Raw genomic sequence first — 22,120 nt, 5'->3', positions numbered from 1 at the left:
CCTAAGCACGCACAGCCCAAGATGAGGGAAGCTTCCCAGTGCTATGGGTTTGTCTCTGTCCAAGTGAGATGACTTATGTCCTTCAAAGGGAAGAATCAGAAACTCACTTCAAGAGAAGCAAGATGTTCCATTCCAGAGTAAGACTTTCTTTCTCCAGTATTTCCTCTGTAGCAAGTATTCTTTAGGACAGAAGGAAGTTGCCATCACCAAGATGCTTTACCTGGTCTTGGCTGATGAGGAGGGGCAATACTCCCCAGAGAGTCTCCTAACTCAATAGATTGTAAAATTGACTTTCAGTCATCATCTGCACCTCAAAGTCAACTGTCCTTATGGCTGACATTCACTGATGGTTTTTAGAAGCCAGGATACATCCAAAGACCACAGTCCTTTCCAAAAGAATGCCTCCGTCTTTAACGTTCCAGTTTGCTTGGGAGCCGGGAACACAGTAGAAACTCAGTAAAGGAATGTTGCCCTAACAAATGAAGATGTACGCACAATTCAGTTTTTATGTCAATGATATTTTTCAGGTTTAATAATTAATGGCCAAAAGCTAAGAAATAATAAATTACCATGGGAATGTTTTCACGTACTCATATTATCTTAGCTAAAATAGTTCTTTAAAAAGAAAGTTTTGGAGCCCTTTCTAATTTCACTCATTTATTCATGTATTTACAACGGTATTAACTATTAGATTAGAACTGCCTCTAGAATTCTAAGGCAACGAAGGAGTCTCTTTGATTTAAGTGGTTATTTGTTCAAAATATATCCAAAAATACAGAAAAACAATCATACCTTTCCCTCTGTGTGCACTTGAGTAAATCACTTAAGGTCTCTGGTTCTCGTTTTTGTTATTTCTCATGGGTGAGGTTAAGTTTGACAACTTTCAAAGACCCTGCCAGCTCTGATTCTTTTGCATTTGGTAGAATCCTGGCAGAGGAATCCTAAATTTATAAGACTCTTGTTCCCTGAGTTTGGGCTCTTAAAGACCAGCTCTTTGCTTTTCCTTTCTTATCAACCTGACTTTCATATGAGTAGAAGCATTTTCTTTTGGGGGCATTTTACTATGGGTTTTCTTCCTTTTCCTGTACTAACTTTATTACAAATCCTATAAAGTGCAAATTAGTCCTAAGGAATGCATTCTCACTTATGTCAGTAATGTTCAGGCTATCTGCATATGCCACCCACCAATTTGATTTTTGAGAATAAGAAATATACCTGACAAACTGGTATCATAAGCACCCAGCACAGTACCTGAAAGGAAACCCAGTAGAGGAGAGAGTTGCACAAATATGCACCACTTATGTCAGAATCCTACTTAAATAGTGCCAGTTGTTCAGCCCTCTAGAGAGCCACTCAACTAATTCATGTGGATATGGACCCAAGGAATTAGCATTTTACAAGCACCTTAGAGTATCTCTCTTCCCTGTGAATTTCAGCTTCTCCAATAAGCTAAAAGCATATTCCCAGAAATAAGGAAATTTACCTTTCCCTCCACAAGATCTTAGACTCACAAAGGCAACACTATGGAGAAAAAGAGAACGGACACCAAGAAAATGTGTACTATACTTAAACCATCAGTTCTGTATCTGCTGAAAAGAAGCCCGTCTGCCTTTTTAGTAAACAAGCTAATCTAGGCTTAGTTTGTCAATTAGTGCAACCAAGTATGACTTGATTTTGATTTTGACCCCCTCTGTCATTTAAGTGTATTGACTGGAGCTGGTTCTTCCCCTGCTCCCCAGTGACAACTCAAGGACATCAGCTTTTCTGGCCACTCTTAGGAAATATAAATACTACTTAGCTTTAATAAGAATGTACACATACAGTAATAGCGAACACTCCAAGCTGATTTGAAGTCAGCTCTTCTCAACTCCCACAGCCTTTGTCTCAAACAAACACAAAGTAGCTGTGAGGAATAGGGATAGGCAGCTTTCTGCTGCTCCCACTTTGTTTTCGTTCTTTCTCCCCTGACTTTCTTCACTGTCTGGGCCCTTCAGAAACAGAGGCTTTTTATTTCACTCATATTCTGTCAGCTGGCTTCATGTTCTTTGAATTTAGGGATATTTACAGTTGACTCTTTTTCTGGGAGATGATTTTGTGGTTTCTTGGAAATCTCCCAGTCCTGGCCTCTCAAATACAGTCACTTGCTGTGAGGGAAACAAGATGTCTAAATTCTCTGTGCTGAGATCTGGGTTCACCTTCTAGTACCTAGAGTGATCCATGCTATTGTCCCCTCATGCACATGAACTGCATCTTGAGGCTCCCACACAAGCCAGCAACCTAGCCCCTGGGCCCCATTGCCCTGGTTTCCCCACTAGAGCTGCTGACCAGCCTGGCATTGATCTTTGCATTTTCCAAGCAAAAAGTGCAACACACATTCAATGCCTTCCTCTGATATGAAGACACAAACAAGATTCCTCCTTCATTCCATGAAAGTCCTCTTTCTTTCAATGAGGAAAGAGAAAACTATTCATAATCCCTGGAGGTGCGAGATTCACAGAATATCAATAGCTCTCTCCAAAAATTCTACTTAAAATCTTAGTCCTTTATCATAAATCTTTAATAAGTTAAGATGTATCCATCCAATTCTCAAACAGTCTTGTAAAAATATCCGTATAGTGTCCATCAATGCATTGTACTCTCTGATATCTGTCACAATGGGTTTGTTTAAGCCTCCATAATGGAATGAGACTACACTAGAATATTTGAACATGACCTTAACAAGATCTCAGAGAATAACTTCCCATTAAGTAGTCTAGCTTATGCTTTGAGCTCACTCAGAATGAATCTCCATTTAACAGAGTGCCTTTGGCCTTTCCCACTTGGAAGGCAAGACATGACCCAAGAGAACAAAAAAATATCAAGGGTGTAGGAAATTGGCCATTTCCTGTGGCCAATCTCCCAAGTTTTCAATTGCTATCTAAAAACACACTTCTCTCCATCAGTGAGTCCCCCATATTTCTGAGAAAATCAGATGACATTTACCCTATTATACAGTCTGATCCTCAGTAGAAATTCTTAGCCTTGGGTAAGCTTATAGATGGGTTTCAGAGGGATCTGAAATCCTCTGAAAAGTTATGTTAAATTTATAAATATAAACAGGTCTTTCAGAAAAGGTATATATTTTTATCTTCTTTTCAACAGGATTCATGATCCAAAAAAGGTTTATCTTGGTCATAGATTCTTGACATGGTTTCAGAGAGGACAAAAGTTTTCTAACACCTTAGAGTATGCCTAACAACTATGAAAGAGATAGAGCCATATTGTTTCCAGGAGTCATTTCATTGTACCTACTACTTTATAAGTGGAAGTAGAAGAGGCTGCACAGAAAACGAGCTGAGTTTTGAAAGAATTATAAAGTCATGACAGAGAAATGGGGAAGAAAAGATCATTTCAAAAAGTGGAACAAGCATGAACAAAACCACAGACACCAGAAAGCCAAGTGTCTGAGAGCGAATATGCAGGTAGTTCAACTGGAATGGAGGCTCCGTCTTGGGGAATAAATGGCAGGAGTTAACTCCAGAAAATGGGCAAGGGCTAATTGTGAATTTTCTTTTTAAAGATTTATTTATTTATGCATACAGAACTGGGGTACAGGACAGAGGTGCAGGGACGGTGAGAGGCTTCACCAGAGACAGAGTGGGGAGCAGGACAGGCCAAATGATGAAGTACACTGCTGAGGGGAGCAGCAGGTGGGTCAGGAGAGGTCTGTTACACCATGTGGATAACTCCGGGGCGGGAATCGAACTCATGCTGAAGTGGCTTTAGCTCCTTAGTACTGTGCTTTAACCCACTGTGCCACCAGGAATGGCCCTAATTGTGAATGTTTTTGATGTGAAGGATGAAGACTTATTTTGAAAAAGAAGGCAAAGGTGAAAATCATTAAGCAAGAAGAAATAGTAACATGTTACGTTGCCTCATGGTTGAAGATTTTCAGGTCTGTTTTCCTAGATAGTATATAAAACAAGTGTAGGAAAGCCGAATCAGTGTTTATAGCTCCTGCATATAGTCTCTGGAACATAGAAAATGTAGAATAACTTTTTTGAGTAAGGAAGGAAAGGAAGAAGGGAGGCTATATAAACTGAAAGGAAGACGAAACAGAAAACTACTAACATAGATGCTATGTTGCTATAAAATTTACATTCTCATCTCAACAGACCTTCTATACCCTGTTTGAATTTATATTTAATTTTTAAATTCATTCTAAGTTGAACGAATCTGTAAATGAATGCTGTTTTGCCAATACTGTTGGTGAGTTTGTGCACATCTGTCCTATCATTTTGCCTAGTGTCTCTGATGAGCAGAGGGAGCATTTGCTGATGGTGAGGAGTAGAAAGTGGCTACAAAGAGGGGCGATAGGAACTGACCCAGAGGGCCCTTGCATCTACACTGCCATTCTGCACACTCACTTCCCAGGGCAACACATTTGTTATATCTGGCTGACTTTCACATCCTGCTAGGCCAGACATACTAAAAACCTGACCTTCAACTCAAACCCTCTTAATCCATATGCTCTATCATGTTTCTCCTCCGATTGGGTGGAACTTGGGTCAGTCCTGGCTTGTGATGACATTTTTCATTCTTCTAAGATTATGATTTAATCTGTCCATCTTAGATCCTCCTTGAAGAAGCACTTTTCTGTTTTTCCAGATAACCTTTGAGGGCATTCTGAGCTTGTCATTTCTTCCTTGACTGTATTTTATATACATATCCCATGCTGGATTTCTACAGCACACCTTTAAATCCTGAATCCTGAAATGTTAATGAAACTTCCTAGTAAATTTTCTGGAGATGAAACTACAGAATGAAACTAATGGACTATAGAATGAAAATTCTATAAAATAAATAAAATGTTTCTAAGGAATTTTTAGATCATGAGTCCAGATGTGCCAGGGTAACTATCTTTGCCTAGAGAGTTATTAAAATGGAATATATGAGTGTCTTAAGTTTTTAATTAATTTACAGTTATTGATTACAATTTATTTATTTATTTATGCATGCATGCATGCTTATAGAGCAGGGGGTACGGGCCAGAGGTGTAGGGGTGGTGAGAGGATTCAACGGAGACAGAGTGGGGAGCAGAACAGGCAGACCAAGAAGTACACTGCTGAGCGGAGAAGCGGGCGGGTCAGGAGAGGTCTGCGGGGCCATGTGGATCACCTCTGGAGCAGGAATCGAAATCATGCTGAGGTGGCTTTAGCTTCTTAATGCTGTGCTTTAACCTGCTACACCAACACGGAGGGCCCACAATTAATTTTCTATTAATGGTAGATCCTTTAAAACTGGATCTCTTTAAACTGGAAAATTCTCCCATGATACCTTTTGTATCATGACTCAAGTCAGCACATATATATGATACAATGTTAAGAATATGATAAAGCAAACTCGTGGCAAATCAAATTCCAATGTCCTTCAATTGTCATTTCTAAATTATTCATTCAGCATCTACTATAAGTAAGTTTCTGAGAGGGGGTAGGAAAACAAAGTGGAAAAAACAAAAACCTGACCAAAACACGATTGACAACCTGTAAAGCTCTTTGGTAAAAGAGACAACTGGATGCTCATTGTAGTGCAAAGTGCCACTTGAAATTTCCCTTACAGGCTGTGGAGGACAGCAGCCCGTGCCTCTTCTGTTCATTCCTACTAGTTCTACTCCCAGGACAGCTGCTCCAGTTCCCAGAATGCTAGAATTGCACTTTTCTTTTAAAAAAAAAAATGGACAATGGGGGTTTTACGTAGTTGCTTCTGAATTGTCAACCAGTTCAAACATTTTAAAGGTTCTATTTTCCTAAGTTTGGAGTGGGGAACCCTTTCTGTGGCTGTCTCTAGCCATGTGCCAGCAGCTTCTCACCTTGAATGAGAAGGGAGAATACGCAGAGTAAGTTAGAATAAGTCTGAAAAGATCGGCTGGATCTGACAGCAGTCATTCTCCAGTGCTAGCTAAACACTATGGTTTCATTCTTTGGACTATGCAAACTATCCCCATCTTTTTCTGAGAAAGATAACTCTGGTGACAGATGGGGACTTGACAAGAGTTGATAGCATTTGTTGAATTAATGAAAGACTGAGAGAACAAGGAAGATAAAAGATTAGAGGCAAGTTAATAAACTCATTCAGTGATCCAGGCAAGATACTAGGTGGTTAAACTAGGGAAAATGGAAATGGAGAGAAAGTAATAAATACAGAGGCTATGTGAGAGTCAGGGTAATGCCTTTGTGGTGCTCTTTAATGCTGCTCTCCAATATTCCGGCTCCCCCACTCTCTGGGAGTTGATAATAGAGCACTACCTGGACCCTTTGCATATGAATGGGGCCATGAGACTAGTGCTGGCAGATGACTTGTGAGGAAAAGTGATTTCTGAGCCACAACACTTAATTCCTGCCCTGAAAAATTCTCTCCTTCTGGCATCATCCTGGCAATGTTCAAGCTAGCCATTGCCCTATTAGCTTAGGTACACAAAGTGACTGCAATGAGTTAAGACCCCCTGCCAACTTATGATGCCATGAAAGAAATGAACTTTGTCAAAGCCCCTGAGATTTTAAGGCTTATTACCACATGCTAGGCTAACCTCTAATGGTGACCATAGTTGTGCTTGCCTGTTTCATCCATATGCATGATTAGCAAAGTTTTTTTTTTTAAAAAGTGCAACTTTATTTACAAAATGAACCAACCTGACAGAAATCCAGAAATATTTGCAAAAGCATTTGTACCCATATTATATGTTAAACCCAATTAATATTCCAGCATTATTATAAATTTCTCCCTTTTGGAAATTACCCCGGTATTCTTTTTTGGATGATTTTTTTCCTAGTAGTGTTATCATTAATGTACTTTATTAGTTCACTAAAACTATTGTCTTCTTTTTTAAATAACTACCTATAAAAGCCTAAAATGAACTATGTGAAATGAATGACTACTTTGCACATCAATACAAAATAAGTTATTACAGCTGTATTTCAGTCATCCTGCAAGAATTCTACTTCAGAAGTGGGAAGAGAAAATAAGAATGGGAATATTAATAGTACTTTTGCTATACACTTAACATAATTTTGCTGAAGGTTTCTTTTCAGTGATTCTGAAATAGAACTGCAAATCTGAAAAGGAATAGATTCATATATCTCAAATACAAAAACAGAAATAGTTTAAGGAAAGTATTATCATTTGTTGTTCAGGACAAGCGAAGCTGGGATACAAGCGGTCCTAGAATCATGTCTGAGTATAGATTTTTTTCATTTGTAAAGTAAGAGGAAAAATACATTATCTCCTCTTCTCAAAAAATAAGCAAGAACCAACTAGGTAAGATCTATAAAGCTCTTTTGGCAACCCAGAAGTTGTATAGGAACAAAATTGAATTGCCTGTTTAGAGAGTTTAAAGTTCTGCGTAGATAAGGAGGCTTTGTGGTGATATGGGGAAATTAAAGAGGAGAACATAGTCAGATTCTTAAAAAGAAATCTCTTGCTATCCAGCCTCACAGCCACAGCCTTCTAAGGGAATCAGCCACCGCATCTTTGTCACTTACCTTTTTTTTTTAATCTAAACTGACAGATCACTGGAGAATAACTGTAGGGAATAATCCCTTCACTGGCAGAGGGGATGGATTAAATCAACCATGAAAATAAGCACTGGCCCATGTGTCTATAGCCTGAAAGAAATTTTAGTGAACACTGTGCCATGTTTAAACCAGGCAGAGGATCCATTGAGCTGCCTGTAATATTTTCTCCTGTGAATGTCCATTTGGAGGGAAACGCAAACTCCCAAGCTTTGAAACATCAGGATACATCCTGCTTTGTCAGCTAAGTGAAAGTTACATTGTTATTTTTCAGCACAGCATATAAAATAAACTCCCCACTTATAGCTTCAGTTTTGGTGAATACCACTTTATTTCTATCTAATAATTTTAAATTTCCCCTGGAAAATCAAACCCAATAAACATTAGTTATGATTTGTATTTGTTTAACCTCTAGTTAAAGCTGAGTTGGCCAGCTGAGAGGAAGTCACCAAGATGTAAATAACTTTTTTCACATTCATAGAAGAAAAACAATGTGATTCATTGGCCCTCCCTGGTGGCACAACAGGTTAGGACCCAGCACTTCAAGCTGGCCACAACACCTTCAGTGTGAGTTTGATCCGGGCCCCAGAGGTGACCACATGGCATGGCAGACCTCTCCTGACCCGCCCGCTGCTCCCCTCAGCAGTGTCCTTCATAGATCTGCCTGTTCTGCTCCCCACTCTGTCTTGTGAATCTGCTCACTGCTCCTGCACCTCTGGCTTGTGTCTCTGCTCTGTATGAATAAATAAATAAATCTTTAAAAAAAATAGTGGGATTGAATGTTACCTGAGTGTTTCTGTAAGCCACTTCCTATTTCTGTCATTAAAACCATATGGTATTAAAAAGGAAAGGAGGCATATTCAGTGATAAACTATTAATTTCAAACTTCTCACAAAGCAAACAATTCAAAACAACACCTTGATTAGTTGTGTATTGGAAAATGAGCAGAGTAGAGAGAACAGCTATCCAAGGAGAATCTCACCAGAAATTTAGTGAAAAAGCATACTCAGATCCCAGGAGTGCTCATTTGTTATGACACTAAGACCTGAAGAAGACTTGAGTATCTGATGGGGAAAAAAGCAGGAGGAAACTTAAATACTTTTTTCTGAAGGGAGTTACTATTTTTATGGTTTAGTATTGATAGAGTTGCATTTCCTTCCTTTACTTGTGCTATAGGCCTATTGGGAAGCAGAATATTCAGGCCAGGTTCCTTACAGCTAAAATCAGTTAACAATCATGTTTTTCCAAAGCTTGGGAAGAGTTCGACAAGGTCTCAGGCTGTCCTAGTTAGTCACAGAAAAGTTCAGCTTCATTTTCCCAATGCTGCATCCCTCAAGAAACTTTTTTGTATTTCATTCTTACTAGACTATCTGAAAGGTTTGCATTCAAGAAACTGTAACTTTTACAAGTAGATCTTATAAGTTTTCATCACAAGGGGAAAAAATTTGGTGATGGATGTTAACTAAACTTATTTTGGAAATCAAAATATATCTCAAATCATTATGTTATATGTCTAAAACTAATGCAATGTTAATTGTAGCTCAAAAATTCCAGTAATAAATATCTGTAATAAATATCATTATTTTTATAGCAAATGTTTATCATGCAGAATAATAGCATTTGTCTGTGATCTATGAAGCAAGGTGTGAAGGTGTGGGCCTTTATCCTTTTCACTTTGGTTGCCACTCAGTAAGAAGCTGGAAAAACTTCCTAAGAACTTGGAAGAATGAGTGAGAACTCAGTAGATCAGGGTGAGATTGTAAATTAGCTCTAGGTTAAATGAGAAGAAAATGGCTTTAATTTGGGTCGCTCACAGGCACATTAAAAATCCTTGGGGTGGGCCCTCCGAGTGGGCCCTCCTTGGTGGCACAACGGGTTAGGACACAGCACTGCAAGCTAGCCGCAGCCGCTTCAGTGGGAGTTCGATCCCCAGCCCCAGAGGTGACCACATGGCGTGGCAGACCTCTCCTGACCCGCCCGCTGCTCCCCTCAGCAGTGTCCTTAATCGATCTACCTGTCCTGCTCCCCACTCTGTCTCTGGTGAATCCTATCACCGCCACTGCACCTCTGAACCCTAGTTCTGTATGCATAAATAAATATTTAAAAAAAAAATCCTTGGTGTTTCCACAGTCACATTAGAAAACCTAATTCTTCACTAAGCAGTCTGTTCAGTTTCTCTAGAGCACAGCCTTCCTGTTATTTTCCTGAGCACTTAGGCCTAGCTGGGGGCTATTCTGTAGGTGGAGATGGTAGGAGGTCAGCTTCCACAGAAAGGCTTCAGAACTCCCTGAAACTCAGGGGTGGCCTGTCACCTGTGAGTCCTCAGATTCTGACAAGTCACCGGCTGTATGCACCCCACTTGGGATAGTCCAGGGCACAGCTTCTTCCTTTGGCTTTACTGTGAGTGGACTTTCCAGCTCCTCTGTCCCAAAGAGAAACTAAAATATAACATCAAGTCTCGGATTTAACCCTTTAGATGCTCCAAGAATGTTCCCCAAAATGTAGGAGTGATGAGTAGCCCATATAATGTATATAAAGTTGTTAAATAACACTGAAATATCTGTTATCACCTTCCCAGTGATTGTTTTTCTTTTTCTTTTTTTGTTTTGTTTTGTTTTTCGTTTTTTGTTTTTTTTTTTCTAACAGATTCATTCATCCAGTGGCCACTGGGAGCCACTGGGTACCACTTTAGAATGCACATTTTGTTCTTTCTCTGGAATGCATTTTTCTAACAAGATGATCAGTTGGTTCTGAGCCACGATTTCAAACAGATTGCTAGAACTAGTGAAAACAAGCCATCTATGATAGAAACTTGGGCGGTCAGGTAGTACTTCGAAATGTTTAGGGATGTTTCGGAAAAATTCTGAAAATTGGGAATCTCAACAAATGCTTAAACTTCTGTCTTAAATGCAAAAGAAGTAAATGAAAGGTAAAGATATATGTAAACAATATGCTGGAGCTTATAACTCTGACCCCATGAGAGAAGGCTACACATTCTAATATTTGAGGCAGAGTTGAATTTTGCTTTTTTTTTGGATATTGTTGCCAAAAACAAAGGCCAACTTCCCGGAAAGTTCTCACCTTCCGATCTCTTTCACAATCCCAGTTCCCCTTGAGATTTGTCTATTTTGAAAAGCCTTAGTCCTACACTGCACCCCTGACTCAGCTACCTCAGCAGTAACTTCTTAGAGGGGGGGTGTGCTGTGTCCAAATTTACTAATTGAAATTCCTCTGATTAGATAGTTCTAGATTCCATTATTTTCATCTTGAGACTTGAGTGGACATCGAAAGTGAACTATAATTATACAGAATTAGGGAGGCAAAGGCTACATCAGAAAAAATAATTTGTTTTCTATGGCTCATGAACCCAGTGACTTGTGAGAGTGGTGCTGATCAGGGAGTCTCTGTCCCACATGAAAGACAAATAAATCTGGAAAACTTGGGCCTTCCCTGCTGGCTAAAGGGGCTAAATCCTGGCCCTATGAAGCTATCCCCAGCCACCACAGCATGAGTTTAATCCCCAGCCAGGGAGGTGACCCACATGGCCTAGCAGACTTCTCCTGTCCCACCTACTGCTCCCCTCAGCAGCATAATTTAGTCAATCCCCCTCTTCTGTTCCCCACTCTATCTCTGGTGAATCCTCTCACCCCTGTACCTTTGGCCTGTACCCCAGTTCTTGTATGCACACATAAATAAATCTTTTTTTAAAATATGGAAAAGTTGAAGCTTCCACCCAACTCCAGAGATGTGTCACTGAGGTCTATGGGTACTGTAAGCTGATGACTTACTGGGTTACTTTCCCTAGAATATCACCAAGCGTAATACTCGGTTACTTTCCTTAAAATATCAGCAAGCATGAGAGTGTGGAAGAAACATTCTCTTACCATCAAGACAAGTTTGAGACAAATCAAGTGCACTTTGCTAGTTCCTACCTCTCATGCCTCTCACTTTCTTTCCTACAACACATCTGTTTCTTATAATAAACCATGGCCTACACTCAACTTAGCATCTTTAGTCTCAAACACGCATTCACATTCCCTATCAGCAGATTTTAAAAAATGTTTTGCCTGCAGCACAACAGAGCTACAACTGTACATACTTTCCCAGAAGCTAGATGATTCATCACTCACAGATACCTTCAAGTTAGCCTCTGTAGCCAGGTACCTGAGCCACTTTTCCTCAGGAGCAGCATCTGCTGTAGAGGGCACCCTAATTAGTTATCTAACTGCTGAATCTGTACGACTGACCTGTAGGAGTGATCTGTAGGAGTATGAAGAGACTCTGGGTGATGACCACCTAAGATTGAACTTACCAGCAGTGTAAGCTTAGAAAGTCATTTAACATTTCTGGGTCCAAATTCTACCTGTGTGGTGTGCCCATGATATCATCATCCATATGGTTGATCTGAAAAGCAAATTCATTACATCAGGTGAAAATACTTTCTGAACCCTCCCTGGTGGCACAGTAGGTTAAAGCACAGCAGCATGAAGCTATTGCAACCACTGCAGTACAAGTTCAATCCCAGGCTGGGGGGTATTTGTGGAGGGGGTGACCCAGCAGACCTCTCCTGAGCTGCCCATTGCTCCCCTCAGCAGTGTATTTCAGTCAATCTGCCTGTTCTGCTCCCCACTCTGTCTCTAGTGAATCCTCTCACTGCCCGCACTTCTGGCCTGTACCCCAGTTCTGTATGTATAAATAAATAAATCTTTAAAAAAAAAAAAGAAAGTACTGGACTATGGTGATGGCACATGAGTTATCTGGTGATGGGAAGCCCAAGGCGATTGCAAATTAGATGGAAAAATGCACAAAATGATGTAATAATAAACTATATATAAAAGAACATACTTTCTGAGCACCAGCTGAGTTTGAAGCCACATTGTTATCACTCTTTTCTGCCTGCTCACACAGTGTCATTTCCACATCTGCTGCATTTCTAGAAGTGGCAGGAGGTGTCCTGCTTAGGAAGGAGTGTGTGGTCTGCTGTGACAGCAATTCCATAGTTCGGCGTTGCACGGCCTGTCCCTCCCCAGTAACCACAGTATTTTCCTCCCTGTAGCAGGTGACATCCCCACCCACCACTCACCCTCTGTTTCCCCATGACATCCCTTGCTAGCAGCTGCCCTGAGCCTTCAGGATTGCAAAGCCATACAGAGTCAGTAAGATTATGCTCTTTCCTTATGGAATCCCAAGGCAGTGAGTGTGACTTGGTCTCCAGTATGTGAATATAGAGAAACTTATTATTGTCGAAGTTGTCAAACACATAGCATAAACTTTGCCATGGTGAGCACTTGAAAGTGGACAATTCAGTGGCATTCAAGTACATTCACAATGCTGCCCAATCGTCTTTACTGTTTAGTTCTAGAACTTTCTCATGAGCCCTAGTGGAAAATCCATACATTAATAGTTCCTCTCTGTTCCTCTCTTACCTCATTTCCTGCTGTCTACTGATCTGCTTCCTCTCTCTGACTTGCCCATGCTGGACACTTCTTATCAATTGAGCTGTAAGATGTGTGACCTTTGGCGTCTGTTTTCTTGCACTTAACAACCATTTCCAAGGTTACCCTTTTGGTTTTCATTTGGTGTTTCCACTTTCCTTACAGCCAGGCTTGAAGCAGAGGACAGGACTAATAACAGCGGGTCTGAATGCCACTGACTTCATTCTCTTTTCAGATTCCTGGTCAATTTCTTTCTTCAAAGATTTATTTATTTTTGCATACAGAACTGGGTGCAGAGGCGGTGAAAGGCTTCACCAGAGACAGTGGGGAGCAGAACAGGCAGACTGAGGAAGTAAACTGCTGGGGGGAGCAGCTGGGGAGGGGGTTGGGGGAGAGAGATCTGCCTAGCCATGTGGATCACCTCTGGCTGGGGGGAACTAGCACTGAGGTGGCTGTGGCCAGCTTGCAGGGCTGCTCTTTAGCCTGATGTGCCACCAGGGAGGGTCCCCTGGTCACTGTAGATCATAACCTCCACTTGATTCTTTCTTCCTTAGCATAGACTCTCCCTGTTCTGAAAATATTTCTGTGAAGTCCTGTATGTACCCAGAGGAATATAAACACTGGCAGTGAATAATATATTATATCCCTTTCCAACAAGCTCTGAAATCTAAACCACCATGTCAGCTATGCCTCATAAGCCTGAACCTGAAAAATCCAAAAAAAAAAAATGCTAAAGTTGAGATCCCAACTGCAGTTATATAGTAATATGATGTTATTCTTTGCTTGAATGAAGGTGAGGATGTTGCCAAGAACCCCACTTCATTTAGCATTTGCATACATTTTGCTTTGTGTGAAAACTAAGTATAAGACATATTTGCACTCCTCTAGAATCACCTTTCATGGACTTGCTCTTTATATGTGGGTACATATGGTGTGTTTACTTTCAATTTCCCTGCCTTGGATGTAATTTTATATCAGTCCCATCCAATAGAGTTCTGATACCTCTAATGGTGTTCATGTGTATGATTCCTGAAGAAATCTTAAAAGATTCAAAATAAGAATTTTTCTAGTCTACAGTTAGGATATAGAAACTGAAAAATTGGAGCAATGCAGGATTTGTGGCTACTTCTCAACCATATTAAATTATTTATCAGGGGACTTTTAAGGCATGGGTTGTGCCAGCCTGGAAATTCAAAGTCTGAACTGTCTAGAGGAAATTAAAAGTTTGATGGAATTTTGTTTTGTGTTCCTCTTTCAGAATTGTTCCAAATGGCCTAATTAAATGTCTGTACATTTCTTTTTTTTTTTCATAGCTACTGTTATTGTAGTTAAATGTTATATTTAACATTGGCCTATATTGTATATAATAACCAAAGAATGAGGAAACAATCATAAAAGGATATAAATATCAAGGACAAAAGTGAAATCTTTAATCTTCCATGAATAGGGTAAGAGTTTTACCCCCAACAACCATCATTTCATCCATAAACATTCCCTGTAGTTCAAGTATGTCTTTGAACCTTCCTAACTTTGTATTCATAGCTCAGGATGCTTTACACAATGAAAGCTCCACATTTTGGTAATTTTTTACTTTTGTTTTCAAATTACTGTACAAGCACCTTTGGCATTTTGTAGACCACAGTCACATTTTTCTCCTGTGCGTTCTCCTTATATCTAGTTCATACCTGAACATATCTCTTTACCCATCCTTTTTTGCTTGCAGACACCAAACTAGTTTTATATATCTCAAAAAGATTTTGCTTGTATTTATGCCTTTCCAGGAAAGCTGCATATATGGGAAAGAAATAGTCAACCCATGTGAACTCACTAACATCAAGGAACAAAGACACATTTGGGACCATGTCTCATTAGTAGGTTAGGGTCTGCTGCATCTACCCATCTGCCAATATCTATCTGCCAATATTCCCCTGTCTTTCCTGTTTCTAAATGCTGATTTAGATAAATGCTTTTCTAACCAAAATGAAACGGTATGGTATTAAGTCAACCATGAAAATAAGCACTGACATATGTGCCTCCCACCTGGAGAAATCAGGACAAGCTTGACTTAAATCAGGCAGGTGGCCAGATGTAATCAGTTTCCCAAAGTCTGTGATTTTGCTAAAATGAGGGATCAAGTCTCACTACTCACCCCCCCCCACACACACACACACACTGCAGAAGGCCCTAGAGGTCAGAACTGAGCTGGACCCCCAGCTTTTCATTAAAATGTGATTTTGTGTAGTAGGAGTGAGGTAGATGGAGGAGAAGGATGATGGCAAAACCAAACCTTACTCTTAAAAGTTCTGACAAAAGGTCTGATGAGTAGGGGCCTCTTATTTTTGGGGGGTGCTTGTTTAGTACAGACTTTCCATTTTACAGAAGTTTCAGACTCATAGCAAAAATGAGCAGAAAGTTCAGGGAGCTCCCACTGGGTCTTTCCTACATCTGCACATACACATGCTCAAGTGCACACACGCGTGCATATATCACACACAGCCTCTACCTCTGGAGTCCCAGTGCATTCTGGATATACATGCAAGGCAACACACATACTGGACTGAGTGTCTGAACCAAAAAACCAAAAGCAATTCAGTGAGCCAAGGAGAACTTGCCATTCCTACTGGTCCAACATGGAAGCCCTCCATGGTACCTGATCACATAGAACTGGTATTTGGTGCCTAGGAGAACTGTCAAGCTAACATTTCAACAGCACAACATGCCTTGCTTAAAACACACTTAGTTATATATTTAAATTTGACTTCTACCAAAGGTTAACTAGAGTGTGTCATCCTTCCATCACGTCCATTAAATAAGCTCTCCATCTATCACATTCAGAACGGCATAGGGCCTGAGTGCCAGGCAGTCCCTTCCTTTGCATTGTATTTAGTAGAACCGCCTGAACCACATTGTTAGCAGCCTGTTTCTCCTGTCTGGAGTATCTTCTTTTCCTTCTTTTTGAGGTGTGAGCATGATTCTTCCCTGAACCCTCTCTGCTCCTTGTCTGTACTCTCCATTAATTCTTCCTTGGCCTCTCTAGGCCACAGGAGACCCCTTTCCTGGTTCTTCTGATTCTTTTGGTCAGTTTCCATGCTGTTGACCACTTAATCAATTAACTAATATGTATCAAGCAGCTGCCATTAACAGGACTCTGTAACAGGTAACCCAAACCTGGTCATTTCTTATAAGTTCATCTTATCTCCACAAATAGACGATTAACTTCATGAAGCAGGACTATGTCTCAGATTCAAATTGTGTAAGTGACCAGACACTATATTAGTTTCTATCTGCTGTTCAATGGGCTTTACAAAATGAGTTTTAACTTTACAGAACTTATCACTGGTCGGTTTCCTTACAGTGAAATTTGTCTAGCTGTCCTCAAAATATAGTTCTGATTTTTCAGGTACATTTTTGCTGTATGAAGCAGGTATATGCTATATCATTTTAAAGAACCACTAGATTGAGGGCAAGGAGCATTTTTAAAAATAGGTACTAGCTTAATGATGCAATCAGGATTTACTGCCTGTAGAAGTCTTAACTAATTCTTGGTGGGAGTGGAAGAGAAAAACTTTGCAATCAAGGCTTATGAGTTCAAACTTGATCCTTATATTTATTTTAAGCTTGTCAGAAAACTTTTAGATTGAAATTCAGCCAAGAAGGAAGTGAAATAATTGTAGCAATACTTGAAGTACTAGTGGCAGTGATTTTCTCTGAACCGTTCTTTGGCCAAACTCTCTCCCTGCTGCAGGCAATGTCCAGCGCTAGGTGGGCATCAGAGAACAAATTCATCATGCTCAGGGTGGACACAGCTTGTCCCACCAACCTTTACTTTTCAACTAACATGAAACTCTAGAAAGGTGACTTTGTTCTCTCTGTCCCTGGCTTGTCCTTGATGTACCTGGTCACCAGAATGTGCAGTGCATTATCGCTGACTAGTATAGGCCTTCTGGTTTGGGGAAATCCATCTTTTTGATCAGTGGACAAAAAAAAAATCTGACTCAGGTTTTGACTTTGCAAAACTGAGCAATGTGTACTAATTTTAAAACTATAGAAACCTGAAACTAAGCTATCTAAGCAAACTGGCAGAGTTCTGAAGGAATGAGTGAAAATGACACCATTAAGGGTAGTGGTGATGAAAAGATTACAAATAAAGCAGTCTTCAGTTTTTAACTGCAGCTGAGCATATGCAAAAAGAATTAAACTGCTTGAACTTTAGAAATCAGACCCAAGCACAAAAGCCTAAGTTTATTTCCCAAGCCGCGCCGGGAGGGAAGAGAGGAAGAAAGTTCTTTCAATTGAGTCCATTCCTAGTTAAGCCCCTTTGTCTGTACTACTTAGTCACTGCCTGTCTGGCCCTCCCAAATATAAAATTTGCCCCCACGGAGTGATTCTTTTCTCCCCGTGCCCCTCAACCCTCTCAAACACCAGAGCGCTTCAGAGTGCGAGGGCAAACTTTTCTAAAGGAAAGAGCTAGCCGCCAAGTTCCAGCCAAACGTTTTGTCGTGCCGGTTTTAACTCTGCTTTCCTCTTGCTTCCAGCTACCTCATCCCTGAACTCCCAACTCCAACAGCTTCAGCAGCTCCAGCAACTCCAGCAGCAGCAGCCGCCGCCCCAGCCTCCGCCGTCTGGCGGCCAGCACCCGCCGGCGCCCCCACAGCCCCAGCAGCCGCCGCCCCAGCCCGCCCCGACACAACAGCCGCCACCTGCCTCCCAGCAGCTGCCCGCGCCTGCATCGCAGCAGCCCCAGCAGCCTCCACCCCACCCCCACCCCCAAAACCAGAACCAACTGTCTCCAACTCAGCAGAGTGCAAGCCCCCCTCAGAAACCAAGCCAGTCTCCAGGACACGGCCTCCCGTCGCCGCTCACTCCGCCCAACCCTCTGCAGGTACGCTCCCCCACCAGCCCGAGAGCAAGCGCAGAGGACAGATCCAGGGTCATGCCACCCCCACAGGCAGAGAGCCAGCCAAACTTAGCTTCCAGCTCTGCAGCGGCTAATTCAAATTGATCTCTTAGACTTAGGGAAGGGGAAGCGAATAGCAGGCAACAGGGGATGCATGTAAACGAAACAAATAGAAGCCCATTGATGTTGCCCTCCAAAGGATAAATGTTATCTGCTTCCTCCTGTGAGAGGCCAGCACTGTAAGTGCACTTGTAGCCGGTAATAATTCCGTTTTATGATACTTTTTGAAGGCAGCAAAGATAGCATCCAATTAAAATTATTACTAGCACAGTTTTGTAGCCCCGTGGAGAACTGCATCTCCTGTCCATGAGGCACGGTGGTTATTTCTCTATATTATGAATACAACAGTGTCTACCTTAAGTACTTTGTGCTCTTTTGTTTCTATTTTTCTAAAGACTCTCTGGGGTTAGGAGGGTAACGAAATTTAGCCCCAGTCTTATGTCCCAGATTCCGACCATTACTCCATGGACTAACAAGTGCTCTAAGGCTGAGAGCCTTACTTAACAAACATGCAACTCTAGAAAATAATAAAGCTTCTGCATATTTACTTACTACTGTGAGGTGGAAGACATCAAAGTAGGTATTTCAGGCTGATCATGAAAACTCCTCTTTCATCAACCATCACTGAGGAGGAATAGATAGGAGCATTCAGGACTATATAATTCCGAAGTTCGCAAAACCATTCATAATTTAGATGCCTTTAAAACAAATTAGCTTCAAAACATAATGACTGTGATGTCAACATATCAGAAATTAATCGTTCAGTTTTTGACTTACATAATAAGGTTTCCCCAGTGAGATGTCAGGTGATTTAGTGCATTTGTAGTACAACACAGTCTAGCAGAATGAGCTGCTCATGCAGCTTTTCAAATGCCAACTTACCCCCCTCCTCCCTGGGGAGGTCAGGCAGCCCTCCTCGGGACCAACTGAGAGCCACAATAGCAGGCAGGTGACCCTAAATAGCAACACATACCAAGCATGATAGTTTGACATCGGCAGTGCCAGTGGAGCAGAGTAGCTCGAAAGAACTAACTTTGTTGATCCATGTTGTTTTGATGGACTTGGATTCTCAGCGGTGCCCAAATTCTTGCTGGAAATGAAAACTTTTAGGTAAGATGAGTAATTGTGTTTTATCAGGCACTTGGGCCATGGCTACTAAGAACATTTTCCTGAATCAGATTTGAAGATATATTTTTAAAAACCCTCAAAGTCTGAGACAACATAACTTGGCATAGACCTGAAATGAACATGAGCTTTAAATGTTTTCATTGTACCCTTAACATCTCTGGAGAGAATAGGTATAACCAAATTTACAAAATGCAGGGTCGCAGCAATCCTAATGTTTTCAGGATTTGGAATACAACTCTATTATTCCAAAGAGTAAATGTTTTGTTTTTTTTTTAATAAGCAGTTAAATTAAGTCTACCTAGTGCCATGTAATTGACACTTCCTCTGCCTGAACCTTCAAAAATAGGAAAGCTTACCAATGGAAAAAAACCTGTTTTGCTCTGAGGGATGAGGATGCGATTAGTTAGCTCTGTGCCATCTAGTCCAACATTCCAACATTTCTTCCAGTGGAGTAAAAGCTTTGAATCTTATGAACATCATCCTTTTCTGACATTCTTAACAACTGTAAATTCTTACTAATCTCTTCTGGGCAGTGACAGTCCATGCAAGCTACTTGCATGGTCATTAATAGGACTTTAGATAGGGTGACCACTCAGCTTTACAGAAATGAATGTTTTAGGAGAGTTTTTGAAAGTTCTCCTAATAGTTTCCCATGGGAATCTAAGGACTGTTTGGTCTTGTTCTGTTTTTGCAGCAAATGAGTGCTCAATGTTACTTTTCTCTCTTTATGTCCTAGAGAGAATATTCTAATTTTTCACTGTTGGAATTTTAACTTACATAATTTAATACATTAGTAAGATAATGTCTCACTTTTTCTGTGGGTCTAATGGATGACCACTAAAGAAGTGATTTGGTAAAAGTTTTAAAAATATAACTGAGTGGATATAGAGATAATTTTGAGCCAAACTATGTGAGTAAGGATAAAAGGGATTATTTTTTTGTCTTTACTACAGGAATGTATAAAGGAAATGTAGAATTCCATGGTTTCTAAATATTGGGTTTTTTCTTCTACACTAGCTAAAAGGTCTTTGAATTTGTAGAACATGACATGTTTGAACTTTTATAAAAAGAAAACTGCTTAAAAGGAACTGTAGAAATACTTAACTCTTAAATGCAGTGATCTTTATAAATGATAATACAGTGTTTTGAGGAGTACTAAGATCAACTAAATTCACATATGATAGCTTACATTCAATTTTATAGTTATTTATTTCTACATGGGTTTTACCTTTTTACATTGCTCAGAATCTGTCATAGAGATATAAATCTAATCTAGTATCCAGTAGTACCCCTCTGATTATCAAGGAGAGCCCGTAATTCAGAAGATTTTCTTGTTTAAAGAAAGAAATCTGAAGTCTAACAACCATTTCCAAAACTGTACAGACAATGTCATATCTTCAGAAAAAAATAAACAAATAAATAAATAAAAGTAGCTTGTGTAAGTATATCTGAGTGAGGTAATTTCTCAAGACAAAAAATAAATTCCTACCCCTAGCAGAGAGTAACATTCTAGACAAAAATTCTCCAAATAGTTCTTGTCAGACATTTCTCAAAATTACAATATAATTTGTTCCATATATGTATTCAATTCCGTGAAAATAGTGGCATTTATAAAACCGGGTTGTTTCAAGACAGAAATGAGTCTAAAGTATTATCATTTTAGAGAAATCCAAAAAAGGTGAATAGCCTCATTTACTAATTTTGATCATTCAGGATTTTAAGAGCTGGTGTGGGTGCGAGACACTGATCCCTGGAGGTTAGGCTTCAGACTCTGCCTTAAAATTCAAGACCCACCCACCTAGGACTTCATGCCTGGGAGGGATGAGGAGAGAAGTTCCAAACAGAGAATGTAAGTGCAAAGGTCTTCTGGTGCCAGGCAGTCAATATAAGTAAGTAAAGTAAGTCTGGGTCTAAAACCCAAAATCAAATTTTGAAAGCAGCACGGAACAAATGATGCATCCATGAGCTAAATTACCACATACTGTGCTGAAATCTAAAACTAGAAATACTATCTGTAGGTAAAAAATATAAAGGGGATAGCTGTGGTCTAATAATTCCTGAGTAGAAAAAAAAACAAAGTACAATTTTAATTTCAGTATTTAATTTTGCTATTGATACCCTCCCCCCCCCCCGATATAATAATGGTAAAAGAAAGCCTCCCCTCTTCTGACATGTGAGATGACTCCTTGAGCATGTTCCTTGGGAGATTTTTATCTGTACAAGAGGAATTCCAAATACTGTGTGAGAGTGTGAGCTTGTTCCTTCATGAACAACGAGAGAGCAGTTGGAGTTCGAGTCTTGCCGTCATGGGGAAAGGGAGTTTGAGGGCTTGAAGTCTCCTTCCAGCTCTGACCCTGCCTCCAACTAACTCCCAACTCTGAACAAGTCATGCCCATTCTCTGGACTTCATTTTCCTCCTCTGTTAAATGTATGGCCTATATGGTTTAAGATCATTTTCAGGCTTGAGTCCATGATCTACATTTTGGGAAACCTCTAGAATTTTACTGGTGATTGAAACCTGATGGTTCTGAAGATTTTCCAAGTGTTTTTCAAGGTCAGGTTAATTTCTTCCCACTCAGCTGGGTGGCAAAATGGAAAGAGTGTGGGGACAAACATAAGTGGGATAATGATAGCAGAAGCAGATTTTATCGTAGCCAGAGAGTCCAAATTAAAGTCAAGTTTTTATCCTCAGAGAGTCACCACTATAAATTCTGGTCTCAGATTGCTTTTTCCTCACCTATACATTAGAGAAGCTTAAGAAACCAAATGCTGCATTTAACCTTGGCCTTCTGCATACTGTCTTGCATGGCAGGAAGCAGGATAATCTTTTCCTTTTCTGGTTGTATTGCACATTTTAATAAATAACAGAGGGAGAGAGATCAATGGAAGCAGTTAAGGAGAAAAAGCTGTGGTTGTTTGAGGAACAAGGGGCACGGTCACCTCTTCAGAGGTGAAGTTGCTCGGGAGATAACATAAAATTGTTCTCAACCATGTGCATTTGCTAATGCAAAGGTCTTGTCACCACTCAGGCATCCAAGAGTAAAACTGCATCC

General features: G+C 40.4%; 1 protein-coding gene across 2 annotated transcripts in view; it reads left to right on the top strand.

The window, feature by feature from the left end:
- The window catches only part of POU6F2 (POU class 6 homeobox 2), a 491,272-nt gene that overhangs the window by 350,211 nt on the left and 118,941 nt on the right, over positions 1–22,120 (top strand). For both annotated transcript variants that reach the window (XM_004676660.1, XM_004676659.1), the window contains exon 6: positions 17,518–17,864. In XM_004676660.1, the coding sequence (XP_004676717.1) occupies positions 17,518–17,864 (347 nt within the window). The remainder of the gene's footprint in view (positions 1–17,517; positions 17,865–22,120) is intronic.

Source organism: Condylura cristata, unplaced genomic scaffold, assembly GCF_000260355.1.
Source record: "Condylura cristata isolate star-nosed mole 26May11 unplaced genomic scaffold, ConCri1.0 scaffold00005, whole genome shotgun sequence".
Lineage (NCBI taxonomy): Eukaryota > Metazoa > Chordata > Mammalia > Eulipotyphla > Talpidae > Condylura > Condylura cristata.
This window is presented reverse-complemented; position numbering and strand designations above follow the sequence as displayed.